The sequence below is a fragment of the Triticum aestivum genome, chromosome 5D, assembly GCF_018294505.1.
Source record: "Triticum aestivum cultivar Chinese Spring chromosome 5D, IWGSC CS RefSeq v2.1, whole genome shotgun sequence".
Lineage (NCBI taxonomy): Eukaryota > Viridiplantae > Streptophyta > Magnoliopsida > Poales > Poaceae > Triticum > Triticum aestivum.
The window spans coordinates 238,798,034-238,812,432 of NC_057808.1; the positions used below are offsets into that span (position 1 = coordinate 238,798,034).

A 14,399-nucleotide genomic window follows, 5' to 3' on the forward strand; every position below is an offset into this window, starting at 1 on the left:
AGATTCACAAAGTTTCCGTGAGCATGAACAGAGTTCAAGGAGCTCTCCCACTTCAACAATGCTTGTCTTTCTTACTTTCACTTTCCTTTTTAAAAAGGTTTGGGTTCCCCTCTTTATTTTTTGTTTTTAAACTATATGAAAGCACACAACAGACATGAATGACTCTCTAAAACTTCCGGGTTGTCTCCCTGGCAACGCTTTCTTTAAAGCCATTAAGCTAGGCATATAGTGCTCAAGTAATGAATCCACCCGGATCCCAAGGTATATCAAAGCCAATTTTAATTAACAATGATTTGTGATTTAGTAGTGAGCACAAAGTAACATATATCATGCAACAACGAAGTCTAACTCTCTTCCTATGCATCGGCATGTCATAAAAGAACAATTCACGCACACCAAGTAAAGGCCAATGCATAGTATAAGCAGTTTCTTGCAATTTTATCATATTGGAAACATAGAGAGGTGGAGATATAGTTCCTCTCTCATAATAATTGCAAGTAGGAGCAGCAAGCACATGCATATTATATCTATCAAAATCATCATGTGTAGTAGTAAAACGCAACCCATCAATATAATCCTTAATAAGGGCAAACTTCTCCGATATAGTGTAGTAGGGAGAATTCAAAAAGATAATAGGATTATCATGCGTGGGTGTAATAGCAACAATTTCATGTTTAACATAAGGAACTATAGCAAGTTCATCTCCATAAGCATAATTCATATTGGCATCTTGGCCACAAGCATAGCAAGCATCATCAAAAAGGGATATTTCAAAGAATCAACGGGATCATAACAATCATCATAGCAATCATCCTTCGGTAAGCACGAAGGGGAATTAAACAATGTATGAGTTGAAGAGTTACTCTCATTAGAAGGTGGGCATGGGTAGCTAATACGCTCTTCCTCCTTTTGTTCTTCGCTCTCCTCATCATCTTTTTCATCCAATGAGCTCACAGTTTCATCAATTTCCTTCTTCCATAGATTCCTGCAAAATATTAGTCTCTTCTTGGACAACGGAGACTTTCTCAATAAATGCATCAATATCGGAATTGTATTCATAATTCTCATAACAATATTTAAGTATAGCAAAATTTTCAGGTCTGTAAACAGCATCATCAAGATTTTCACACTCTTTAAACAAAGATTCAATCTCATAAGCACCCATAAAAGCAACAAATTCTTCTATTTGTTCCACATCATGGTAATCATATATACCATTAGCATAAGAAGCTAAGGTTTCATTATCATTAAATTTGCATGAAAAGGGAAGGTGTGGAGCCTTCATCCTAGAGCAACAAGTATAATCATATCTAAAGCATAGTTCCCGAGCATACCAATGCAACATATGAATTTGATCCCATAATAGTTTCCCTTTTTGAGTCAAGCGATAATCCTTAAAGTATTCACGTTGATCCAACGTGTCTCCCATAACATAATTGAATGGGGTTTTCTCAGGATTATCAAAGTAGTACATAATATTTTTCACATAACTAGCATCGATGGTTTTAGGAGGTCCCCCATCTCCATGAGTAGCAAGTAAACCTATTTTTTGGTATTTCTTGTTCCATATCCATAACTAAAGATAGTGAACAAATTAGAACAGCAAATAAAAATTACTTAGTGATAGAGCAAACAAGCACACACGAGAATATTCACCCCACGCTATGACTCCCCGGCAACGGCGCCAGAAAAAGGTCTTGATAACCCACAAGTGTAGGGGATCAGTTGTAGCCTCTTTCGATAAGTAAGAGTGTCGAACCCAACAAGGAGCTAAAGGTAGAACAAATATTCCCTCAAGTTCTATCGACCACCGATACAACTCTACGCACGCTTAATGTTCGCTTTACCTAGAACAAGTATGAAACTAGAAGGACTTTGTAGGTGTTGTTGGATAGGTTTGCAAGATAATAAAGAGCACGTAAATAAAACTAGGGGCTGTTTAGATAAAGAAGCAATAAAGTAAATATAGCGAGTGTGGAAAAGTGGTGGTAGGAGTTGTGAAATTGTCCCTAAGCAATTGACTACTTTACTAGACCGATAGCAAGTTTTATGTGGGAGAGGCATAAGCTAACATACTTTCTCTTCTTGGAATCATATGCACTTATGATTGGAACTCTAGCAAGCATCCGCAACTACTAAAGATCATTAAGGTAAAACCCAACCATAGCATTAAAGCATCAAGTCCCCTTTATCCCATACGCCACAACCCCCTTACTCGGGTTTATGCTTCTGTCACTCAAGCAACCCACTATAAGCGAATCATGAACATATTGCAACACCCTACAGCGGGAATCCCTCACGCTTGCGCGACACGGAGGGCACAATAGGACAGCAACATAACCACAAGCAAATTAAAACAATCATAGCAATTCACCAATCACCGGTAGGACAACGAAAATCTACTCAGACATCATAGGATGGCAACACATCATTGGATAATAATATGAAGCATAAAGCACCATGTTCAAGTAGAGGGTACAGCAGGTTGCGGGAGAGTGGACCGCTGAATATAGATGGGGGAAGGTGATGGAGATGTTGGTGAAGATGATGGCGGTGTTGGTGTAGATCGCGGTGATGATGATGGCCCCCGGCGGCGTTCCGGCGCCACCGGAAGCAAGGGGGAGGGGGCCCCCCTTCTTCTTCTTTTTCCTTGACCTTCTCCCTAGATGGGAGAAGGGTTTCCCCTCTGGTCCTTGGCTCCCATGGCATGGGAGGGGCGAGAGCCCCTCCGAGATTGGATCTATCTCTCTGTTTCTGCGTTCTGAGATTCTGCCTTTTCACTGTTTCTTTTATATCCGGAGATCCTAACTCCGATTGGGTTGAAACCTTTGCCCAGATTTTTCTTCAAAAATTAGCTTTCTTGCGGCAAAAGAAGAGCATTAACCGCCTTACGGGGTGCCCACGAGGGTCAGGGGCGTGCCTGCCCCACTGGGGCGCGGCCCCTGCCTCATGGCCCCCTCGGGCACCGTCTCGCGTTGATTCTTCTTCCCAAAAATCACAAATATTCCAAAAATATTCTCCGTCCGTTTTTATCCCGTTTGGACTCCGTTTGATATGGGGTTTTTTCAAAACATAAAACATGCAACAAACAGGAACTCGCACTGGGCACTGGATCAATATGTTAGTCCCAAAAATAGTATAAAAACTTGCCAAAAGTATAAGAAAGTTGAATAATATTGGCATGAACAATCAAAAATTATAGATACGACGGAGACGTATCAAGCCCCACACCCTCCTCAGTCCGCCACTCAGCCGGAGCCTCTTCCCCGACGACGTCGTCCACCGCAACACCTCGACATCCCTCATCCACCGTATCAGATGAGGATCCGTCGTCGATCTCGTCGTCCCGCCGGTTCAGCCACCCCTTCCTCCACCTCCAAGGAGCTGCCCCGACGTTCCCCTCGTCTTTCGTGCCACCTCCATTCCCACACCGCCGTCTTCACCTGCACCACCGGAAGAGCAGCATCATCATTGTTTCCTCGGATGAAGCTGAGGCCTAATCGGCGCCAGCAAAGAGGTTGTACACTAATCGCCGCATTTTCTTCTTGATTCGATCTCACGGTGTTGCCGGCGCTAGGTCCTGAGCCGACCTGGCGCGGCTCCATCCACGGCGGCGTCGCCGGCCACTTCCTCCACGACGTCGCTCCCTCGGCGGCGACATCCACCTCATTAGGAGCTGCTGTTGCTTTAGCTCTCACTCGCTCTGCTGCTCTACTCTTGCTCTCGGTCCCCTGCCTGGTCTGCTCTTGCTACTAGTTGGCCGTTGCGCCAAATGGCGCAGAGACCTGCTGCAGACATGTTGTTGATGAAAATAGTTTCATGCTGCAAGAACCTTCAACTAAATCATGCTATTTTTTAAACATGTTTATTACGTTGTTAAATAATAGTCTGGGAAAAGGGAAACTTTGCATAATATGAATATCTCAGTTTGAAAATATGGGCACTATGATGAGAGAGTAAAGTTGGCATGGTTGTATTTTTTTAGCAAGTATGGAAACATGGTTATCATGATGAGAAACCTGGCCATGCATATTTTTCCTAAAAAAAAAAGGGAAAAAGATAAGAAACCTAAAAAAGAAACATGTCTTTGTTGTGCATATACGGAGATATAAGGATCAGGAGGTATTAGGATAGCCCATATGTTATTTAGCCCAACCCACATAGAGCGATGCCTGTGGCCCGTGAGGAGCTGTATAAGAAGCGGCAGGGGACGGAGCGAGCGAAGACTGTCTATCCCCTTCCTTTCTTTCTCGGTTCGTCAGCTGGGTAACAAATGGCGCACAGCATGAAAAGAAATTCCATGTTTTAGTTGCGGGCAAGCATATATGATAACAAATTTAACCCCCTTTAATAAAAACAGAGACTTGTCATCTACAATGAGATATACCTACACATTTTAATTTGGTAGTAGACTCCCATTTCAAGACCATGTCATGTTGAAAAAATGAGTATTTTTCAGTAATCTCCCGTTGCGCCAGATTGCGAACAGACCCACACCATACGAGCTTTGAAAATATTCCATTTATTAGTGTTGAGCAAGCACATATGGTTACTATTCTAACCACTATATAAACAAAATGAACGGGGGCTTGTATAAGGGTAACCAAAGTTCAAAAGAAAAAAGTGTTGTATGTGTTGTTTTTCCAATGATTTGGGTCTTGGAACACCTGAATAGGCAAGCACAGTATTGCAAGTAAGAAAATGTGAAACATTGCTAATAACTTGCCTCATATACATGATAGTTTTAGGCCATACAAGCAGTGGGGAAAAGAAAAGCAGTCTATATGTGATGAAGCAAGCCTAAGTCAAATAGGTAATGCCCATACAACCAAATTCATTACAATGGATGGATTTCAGTCCTAAAACTGGAAAGTAAATATGCATAACAGAAGTGAATCGTAGAACGTGGTTTATACAACTTCATGAATGTACTTAATATCCTGGCAGCACCATATCCATACTACTTGAAAGTAAATAATCAAATGACAATCACACAGGAGTTGTAGGGTTTTATCGTTTCCACTTTACAATCCGAACAAAACTATATAGTTGATCTGCAAGTAATTACATGACACGACAATGGCTTCGACAAATATCCATCTTTTATGGCATAAACACATATATATTGACAGTCAGTAATGAGAAGTGATGGTAGCTCACTCTATAACATCGTCCACACCAGGAAAATATGGTAAAGCAGTCAGATCCCACGACAAATATGATATGAAAATCTTGGAAAGAGAACTATCTAGAGAACAAACTTACATGTAAAGATGTGTTATGGCCTGTGAAAATGGAATAGTGTTATGTCACACTATTTGGCTATTGCTATAGAAAAGCTGTTGCAACAATAAAAAGAAAAACTAAAAAATTGTGCTTATGCGCAGTATAATGCCTGGTCATCAATATTTTGCATCAAATCTCAGCAAATGCTTTAAATACATATATCAGGAACTTCTTCTAATACTCTAGTAACATAATCTAAATTAGCCGATGTGGAATCCTTCAGAACTAATCGGCCGACATAAAGCCGGTGAAATCAATAACATAACAGAACAATAATTAAATGCTTAGTTTTACTTAAAGGTATTTTATTTACATATCTAAAGCCATCGGCGCCTGACATTATCAAACTATAATAATCAGTATGCCACACTACACATTTATTTAACTTGCAATAAAACTTCAACAAACATATCAACTAATGGTAACTGGTGTATGCCATGCAGAGAAAATTGCACTCTGGTAGAGCAACGGCATGCTAGAAGCTGACAAAAGTATTACAGATTGACAATAAATAATAGATAGCTCCATCAGTACCCACTGTTGTTGGGACTATCAAATTAAAATTCCATATCTATCAGAAAACTGACAAAGCTTGAGGGCCTCTTAAATACGAAGAAACGGCATGTGCAGAGGGGCCATACATACTGATTAAGAAAACTCACTTTTTAGCAACCAGACTCCATTCAACGAAGGAGAGGTGGGGGCATGGTCATGGGATTTGGGCTCAGGAGCAGTAGGGCTGAAAATAGAGAAACCATACACATCATAACGATGATGTACTTCGACAGCCATGCATAGAGCAACACATCCTCGGCACCCTTCTCTTTGCGACCGCCAAACAGGAGCCGGTGGTGAGGCGCCGGCCGGCCGGCGTCACCTCTCCCACTCTGCCGCAAATCTGTTAACAATGCCTGACCTCCGCCCACCCTTGTATCCCCTCTCCTCTGCAACGGCTTGCTCTCTCCTCGATCTCAACTAATACATAAGGAAATATAAAGAATTAGTCCCTAAGCATCTACTGTACTGATGCAGCTGACACAGCTTCATATTATGGATTTTAAGTTCATCATACTTTGTTTGGAAAAACATTAGAATTTCATCAAAGGAAACAGTTTAAACTTGACTGTATTTGCTAGTCTTGAATTAAATTATCTCTGTGGGATTGACAAAAATCTGTCACCATTGAAACCAACGTATGGCTGCAAATGTTAATATCCTAGAATCTGCACTGCATCCAGTAAGTTTCTCAATGGTATATATTTTGGAAAACTGAAACGACATGTGCATATTAGGTGAAACTTGCAGGATTATGTGCTAATTATATCTATTTTCCATGACCTGTAGTGTTATGATTCCTTTTTGTTAGATCAATAACGGTTATCCAGTAGCGCTAATACAGAAGAAAGGTTTAAACGAACAATGGTCGGGCAAAGCAACATGGACAGGTGATTGCTCACATATAAAACACGGGGAGGTGCTTGCTTGCTTCACCTCACCTGAATTTTGAAAAGGTTTTTCTATTATTATTGTGTTGACACTATGACAGCATGTTTACGACAGGATAAAATCTTGTCAAAATTATCTGTCTAGTTCAAACAGGATATCAAGTTCAATAATATGACAACGATAGTTTATCATCTGCTATTATTATGCTATATGACATGAAGTGTACACGTTTAACTAGGCAAAACAGAACATACACAGGATCGGCAAAATTTTGCCCAGAGCCTTCCTACTCGTCCTAGGCACCTCCCTGCCTCTCTCTCTCTCCCCCCTAATCAGGCTAATAAAAATATAGACCCAAGTTGTATATGAATCATCCTAATCAACAGCAACATGATTTACATCGTCCCTCTAAGAATTTTATAGCTTGCAAAGCAGCCTGTTCATAGGCGGACAGTGCCCCCGTACCGCCAGTTGCCCAGAAGAACATCCTATCTGGCGGCAGGGAGACACTGCTTTGGCTCCACCCCAACAAGCACAACCCCATCGTCAATAATCTCACACACGCATGAAAGAGCGGGCAAATAAAACTGCGCCGCCAGGGTCTAAAAAATTGGGATCACAAAAGACATAGGAAGGCACATCCTAGCACAGGAAGCAGTATAAATGAAATAAGCAGCATAAGAAACCGAAACAAACAAATAAAGCACGCACGCAACACCCGGTCAGGTAGCAGAATAAAATAGTAAGTAATATAGAGAAACAAAAAGAAAGAAAACAGAAAATGGAGGCACAGAACACAAACCTTGACAGCAAGTCAGGGAACCGGCGAGCTGACAGATCGGTAAACGACAAAGCAAGTGAAGGCAACGACAACTGGACCTGCAAAACAGAAGGAAGCAGGGACCCACATGACGGATAGTGTAAAGCTATCTATCGCCAGAACTACATTTAAGTAAGATCATGAAACTAAAATCTGCTATGCCATTACCTATACAGCCTTTGTATATGTTATCAGATTAACATGTATGGAGACAACAGAATATACCAGGGGATAATTAAGTAACACCAGGAAAACTATTACCAAGGTAATGGGGTTCATAATATACCTGAATGGTGCTATGGGCAAAAATCCATTGTCTACTTCTCTTGAAGCTAACATCTACCCTTTCCCAAGGAATTCTATTCAGGCTTTTGAGCGTTACTTCTGAAATAGGGGACAATTAATTCAGTTAGAAAAAATATCGTCTTAATCATCCAGGAGAAATGGAAGTATGGAACAGTATTGGATATAATACAAAACACACTAAATAACAACAGAACTTTAGCTCCAATGCAAACATGAACCAGCGTAAAGACTTTGTCATTAGAAACTTGGCATCTATGGTTTCTGCTAGTTTATCAAGTCCTTGGACAATAAACAGCACATCATCATGGAAAGCCTGGTACTACTATAACTCCAATTCAGTATCTTACCTTCCATTTCACTTGTAGTTTTTTCCTGATAAATCATTTCATCCGAAAAATCAACATCCTGAGCCTTTGGTTTTTCCACATATACAACATGTGGATATCTTACATCATCCACAAAATCTTCTTTCTGATGCCAGAGGATTTTGAAACATAAGAACCCTGTTACATACCAGATATGGGCTGATAATAAATAGATCATTACCTTGGGAAGCTCGTGTTGACGGCGTATTGAAGATGTCTTCCAGCCAACAACGACTGAACTTTTACTCAAGGCCATAAAATAAAGTGCTTTAAATTCTGAATTGGTAAATAGCCAATATGTTTATATTGATCTGCTAAGTACAAATATTCATGGCACAAGGATACAATCGCCACAAACATTTGAGTAAGCAACATAGCGCTTGAAAGAATGAAGAGCTGATCTGCACGTAGAAACAAAGTATAAGATGCTCTGTTTGACACTATTTGATAGTGATAATAGCTGGAATTTGAGCGTGGTGACATCATGTACTTTCAATTAGCTCTTCATAGAATTAGCATTTCATAGAATTAGCTCTTTGCTCAGGTTATTTTGCCCACCCCTCTCAGTTTGCACTTCCTTATTGATTATTGTTGAATCCATTCTATAACAAAAAAAGAGTCACTCAAGGTAAACGTGAACTTTGATCCAAAACTATAAGAACAAGGAAAATGCCTTTTTACCTGTGTTTCTTACGATGGTTTCCCTTTACATATGTGCTGTTGTAGTCAGCTAGCCGCAGATGAAGCATCAAGAACACAAGTCATGATCAAATATTGCTTCCAGATGGAATTTCCTCAAACAAGTTACGTGCACGTGTTGTACTTTCCTGTTGGAAATATAAACAACAACAAACATGTCATCATTGTAATGAAATTGAAGGACGTCTATGAATTGGACATTCAAACTTCATATGGGCATTACTAACTAATCTTCCTCCATATATCTGCAAGTATCCGTGCAGAAAAAAAAACATCTCCAAGTTACGCTGATCTGATTCAAGCTCCATACAAATCCTAAACAAAATCAAATCAGGAGGTACCTGGCGCTTGAATTGATCTGTACATGGCGGCACCATTTGTGGAGAGAAGCACTTGGGGAGGTCAATGGCGAGCAAGGCCGTGGCGGTAGTGACGACGCAGGACAGAGGCGCGGGGAGAGGAGAGGCCAACACCGCTACATTCCCTGCTTGGGAGCCGGATGCCGTGCGCTCCCGGCCACCCCTTCAGGCCCGTGTGGTCCTCCACTCTGCTCTGGCAGCGGCGGGATCAGGCCCTGTGCGGCTGTGCTCATCTGGCGACCCCCATCTCCTGGCTTTGCACCCCCCTCGTCCACTTCTCTCCTCTACGCCCAGGCTCCTCCCACCGCTGCTGCTGTCTCTCTATCAGCGAGTAGGTGGAAGAGGAAGGCGAGGTTGAGGCGCCCTGTCCAGATCTTGGCCCTGAAGATTAAACACGAACAAAAAAAGTAAATCAACGGAAAGGAAATGGGAGGAGCAGATCCACGGAAGGAGGTCGGGCGGCTCATGGGGCACCATCTAGGGTCGTCTCCGCCACCGCCTCTACGCAGGCTCCCCGCCGGCCGACGACCAGGGCGTCGCGCCACCCCGCTTTTCCTCGGCTAGCTCATGAGACGAGGAGGGGCTTGGGGCGGACCAGGAAGGGGGAGGAGGACAGATGCAGGAGGGTGCGGCTAGGGTTCGTGGGGGTGGCGGCTGAGACGAGGGAGGACCGGAGGAGGAGAGGTGCGGGCGGGCGGCTGTGGGGATTGGGGGGCCAATGGGCTTTCCAGGAGGCTCAACCAATTAGACCCTCACACCGATGAACCCAGCCAATACATGACAGACTCCACCGAGGAAGCGGCCCACCGGTCATGCACATGGGAAAGAAATAACATGATGAAACGTGCAGTGAATATCCAATGGTGGAGGAGACGCGTGGTGGGAATATTATCTTTATCTGCCGGCCAGCAAAGGAACCGATCGAGGGAGCATCCTCCAAGCGAGTTGGCTAGCCTCTGTATTGTTTTAAATTGCTCTTGCTCGCGCTGTTGCTCTCGCTCTTGCTCTTGCTAGCGATGTTGCTCCGATTTGGCTACATTTCAGTCGACTAAATCGACTTTTGGGTCAGTTGATTTTCAGCGGGTGGGGGGGCTCGCCAGAGTTAAGGAAGAACCAGCCGCAGCGGGGAGGGGGCTCGCCAGAGAGGTACCACACTATCTATCTTATGGTTCAGGGTGGGGCGGTGGTCGCCGGCGGTAGTGGGGCGGTGGCGTGGGGATTGCCGGAAAAAAAAGCTCGGCACGGGGGGCCTAGAGGGATGGCCGGGGCGGCGGCGGACCGGCGGTGGGGAGTGATTTCGGGGCGGGCGGGGCGGCCCACCGCCGGCCGCGGGCGGGCGGGGGGCGGCAGTTTGGCCGGTAGTGTCAGTCGACTTATGCTGCTACATGACCAGCTGCCCCGGCTCTCGCACGCGCTGCTGCTACTGCTTTTCTGCTACTAATGCGTTCAATTTCGACAGCAAAATTCAGTTTCGACAGTTAAGTTCAGTTTCGACAGTTAAATTCAATATCGACAGTTAAGTTCATAGATGAGCGGCTGATGTATTTTACATCTAGCACTTTGTGGTTATGTATTTTACGCCATCTATTGGAGATGCTATTACAATTCCACTCAGGTTAACGTTGTCTCTCTTGTCCTGCTTCAGCCTCGGCGTCGTACAACTCACCGGAGCTGCTCCAACGACGAAACCATCCATCACAGCGGAGCAATACCACGGGCTCCATCTCCAGACGCCTAAGATCTTCTTCCCCTCCTCCGACAGCCAAGTCAGCCGGAGCATCCTCACCGACCAACATAGTCACTCTGAGATCGACATGGCTTCGCCAAAGAGGTTGTACACTTGTTGCATCTCTTTTTTACTCTACATGTTATATATATTGTCCATTGAGCACACGTAGTAACGTGAATACGATTATTTTCTCCTACTATATGACAAGCAGTGAGGTACCAGGCAACTTAGCTATCCGTGATGGACTCTCTTGAACGCCATCATCATTTATCTCTGCGCGTTTGAGCTGTGCATTTGTCGATGGGCCTGGGAGTTGATCTAGTAGGGCAGTGGCCTGGGTCCAAAGTAGTAGAAGTAGCACAAAAACATTTTTTGAGTGTAGGCTTTTCCTTGCTCAAGCCTGCCTACTAGAATCGTCAGTGCTTGAAAGGAAAAGTGAAGGAAAAACGTAGGAATTGGAAAGTTTCCTATGGTACTACTATTCATGCATTTGGTTCAATGGAATGAAGCAAAGGAAAACTGTAGGATTTGTTCCTTTAGTGTCTCTTTGAAAGAAAAACCGTAGGAATTTTAATATCCACTTGTCCTCCTTTTCAAATTCCTATTCATGAAGCACAAGACTAAGAGATAGTAGCATAATAGCATTATAACCGTATATTTTCTTGTGGTTTGACTTAATCTCACCATGCTTCTTTGCATCCTGTGATCTTCCAATTCTTGTGAACCAAACACCCAGATTGGCAGAAATCCTGTGTTTTTAAATTCTTTGTTTTGCACGTGCATTCCTATCCTATTACTGTGTATTTCCTATCCCTGCGTTGTTAGAATCCTCCAATTCAAACGAGCCCTTACAGAATTACTTCTCTTAAAGATAGTTGTCAAAGAAAACCTTGTGTGGTTTGTCCCGCTCCTGCTACGCCGTCGTCCACCCCGCCTCAGATGCTCCAACGACAGAAGGGTCCAGCACAGCAGGGATCCGACCTCTAGACTGTCTTTCGCCGCCTCAGATCTTCTTCCCCGCCGCGGGCAGCCATGACAACTGCATTACCATCATCAACCGAGCAGATGACCTCGAGGACTTGATATGTCTCCAACGTATCTATAATTTATGAAGTATTCATGCTATTATATTATCTGTTTTGGATGTTTAATGGGCTTTAATATACTCTTTTATATTATTTTTGGGACTAACCTATTAACCTAGAGTCCAGTGCCAGTTTCTGTTTTTTTTCTTGTTTTTGAGTATCGCAAAAAAGGAAACCAAACAGAGTCCAATTGACCTAAAATTTCACGGAGATTATTTTTGGACCAGAAGAAGCCCATGGAGTATTGGAGATGGACTAGAAGAGTCCCGAGGCACCCACGAGGGTGTGGGGCGCACCCTACCCCCTTGGGCGCGCCCCCCTACCTCGTGGCCGCCTCGGAGACCCTCCTGACTTGTTCCCGACGCCAACACCTCTTATATATACCCAAACTTCCATAACATAACCTAGATCGGGAGTTCCGCCGCCGCAAGCCTTTGTAGCCACCAAAAACCAATCGGTACCCTGTTCCGGCACCTTGCCAGAGGGGGGATCCCTCACCGGTGGCCATCTTCATCATCCCGGCGCTCTCCATGACGAGGAGGGAGTAGTTCACCCTAGGGGCTGAGGGTATGTGCTACCTCTTGAGCACTGCGTTGGTTTTCCCTTGAAGAGGAAAGGGTGATGCAGCAAAGTAGCGTAAGTATTTCCCTCAGTTTTTGAAAACTAAGGTATCAATCCAATAGGAGGCTCCTCACAAGTCCCTCGTACCTACACAAACAAACAAGAACCTCGCAACCAACGCGATAAAGGGGTTGTCAATCCCTTCACGACCACTTGCAAAAGTGAGATCTGATAGAGATAATAAGATAAGATAAATATTTTTGATATTTTTATGATATAGATTGGAAAGTAAAGATTGCAAAATAAAGTAGATAGGAAACTTATATGATGAAAGATAGACCCGGGGCCATAGGTTTCACTAGTGGCTTCTCTCAAGATAGCATAAGTATTTACGGTGGGTGAACAAATTACTGTCGAGCAATTGATAGAAAAGTGCATAGTTATGAGATTATCTAGGCATGATCATGTATATAGGCATCACGTCCGCAACAAGTAGATCGAAACGATTCTGCATCTACTACTATTACTCCACACATCGACCGCTATCCAGCATGCATCTAGAGTATTAAGTTCATAAGAACAGAGTAACGCATTAGGCAAGATGACATGATGTAGAGGGATAAACTCAAGCAATATGATATAAACCCCATCTTTTTATCCTCGATGGCAACAATACAATACGTGCCTTGCTGCCCCTGCTGTCACTGGGAAAGGACACCGCAAGATTGAACCCAAAGCTAAGCACTTCTCCCATTGCAAGAAAGATCAATCTAGTAGGCCAAACCAAATTGATAATTCAAAAAGACTTGCAAAGATAACCAATCATACATAAAATAATTTAGAGGAGATTCAAATATTTCTCATAGATATACTTGATCATAAACCCACAATTCATCGGATCTCGACAAACACACCGCAAAAAGAGTTACATCGAATAGATCTCCAAGAAGATCAAGGAGAACTTTGTATTGAGATTCAAAGAGAGAGAAGAAGCCATCTAGCTAATAACTATGGACCCGAAGGTCTGTGGTAAACTACTCACAACTCATCGGAGAGGCCTTGGTGTTGATGTAGAAGCCCTCCGTGATCGATTCCCCCTCCAGTGGAGCGCCGGCGAAGGCTCCAAGATGGGATCTCACGGGTACAGAAGGTTGCGGCGGTGGAAATAGGTTTTCGTGGTCATCCTGGATGTTTTCGGGGTACGTAGATATATATAGGAGGAAGAAGTAGGTCGGTGGAGCCACGAGGGCCCACGAGGGTGGGGAGCGCGCCCACCCCCCATGGCGCGCCTGGCACCCTCGTGGCCGCCTTGGCTGCTTCTTGACATCCACTCCAAGTCTCCTGGGTTGCGTTTGTTCCAAAAAGATCGCTCCCAAAGGTTTCATTCTGTTTGGACTCCGTTTGATATTCCTTTTCTTTGAAACACCCAAATAGGCAAAAAAAGCAATTTGGGTTGGGCCTCCGGTTAGTAGGTTAGTCCCAAAAATGATATAAAAGTGTAAAGTAAAGCCCATAAACATCCAAAACGGGTAATATAATAGCATGGAACAATAAAAAATTATAGATACGTTGGAGACGTATCAGTATGTACTAGTAGCTATGTGTTTGATCTCTCTCTCTCTCGTGTTCTTGATTCGACACGATCTTGATGTATCGCGAGCTTTGCTATTATAGTTGGATCTTATGATGTTTCTTTCCCTCTACTCTCTTGTAATGGATTGAGTTTTCCCTTTGAAGTGATCT

General features: G+C 43.5%; 1 protein-coding gene across 2 annotated transcripts; it reads right to left on the reverse strand.

Annotated features, from left to right (window-relative positions):
- Nucleotides 1–4,892: 4,892 nt before the first annotated feature.
- Nucleotides 4,893–10,050, reverse strand: LOC123120399 (uncharacterized). Of its 2 annotated transcripts, XM_044540380.1 has the most exons (9): nucleotides 9,756–10,050; nucleotides 9,264–9,662; nucleotides 8,905–9,050; nucleotides 8,714–8,825; nucleotides 8,405–8,624; nucleotides 8,206–8,329; nucleotides 7,839–7,936; nucleotides 7,535–7,611; nucleotides 5,781–6,261 (listed from the first exon to the last, which is right to left on the reverse strand). In XM_044540380.1, exons 5-9 carry the CDS (start codon nucleotides 8,477–8,479, stop codon nucleotides 6,258–6,260), a joined length of 378 nt encoding a protein of 125 aa, XP_044396315.1. In that variant the 5' UTR covers nucleotides 8,480–8,624; nucleotides 8,714–8,825; nucleotides 8,905–9,050; nucleotides 9,264–9,662; nucleotides 9,756–10,050; the 3' UTR covers nucleotides 5,781–6,257. The 2 variants fall into 2 exon arrangements, with proteins under 2 accessions (XP_044396314.1, XP_044396315.1); XM_044540379.1 differs by lacking the exon at nucleotides 8,714–8,825 and having other exon boundaries at nucleotides 4,893–6,261.
- Nucleotides 10,051–14,399: the final 4,349 nt, after the last annotated feature.

Excerpts from the sequence above, each read along its gene's own strand:
- LOC123120399 (XM_044540379.1), bottom strand. The coding sequence starts at position 8,479 with ATGGCCTTGAGTAAAAGTTCAGTCGTTGTTGGCTGGAAGACATCTTCA. Across the intron at positions 8,330-8,404 it reads GTCAACACGAGCTTCCCAAG|AAAGAAGATTTTGTGGATGA; the intron begins GTAATGATCTAT and ends CTCTGGCATCAG. Across the intron at positions 7,937-8,205 it reads AACTACAAGTGAAATGGAAG|AAGTAACGCTCAAAAGCCTG; the intron begins GTAAGATACTGA and ends CCCCTATTTCAG.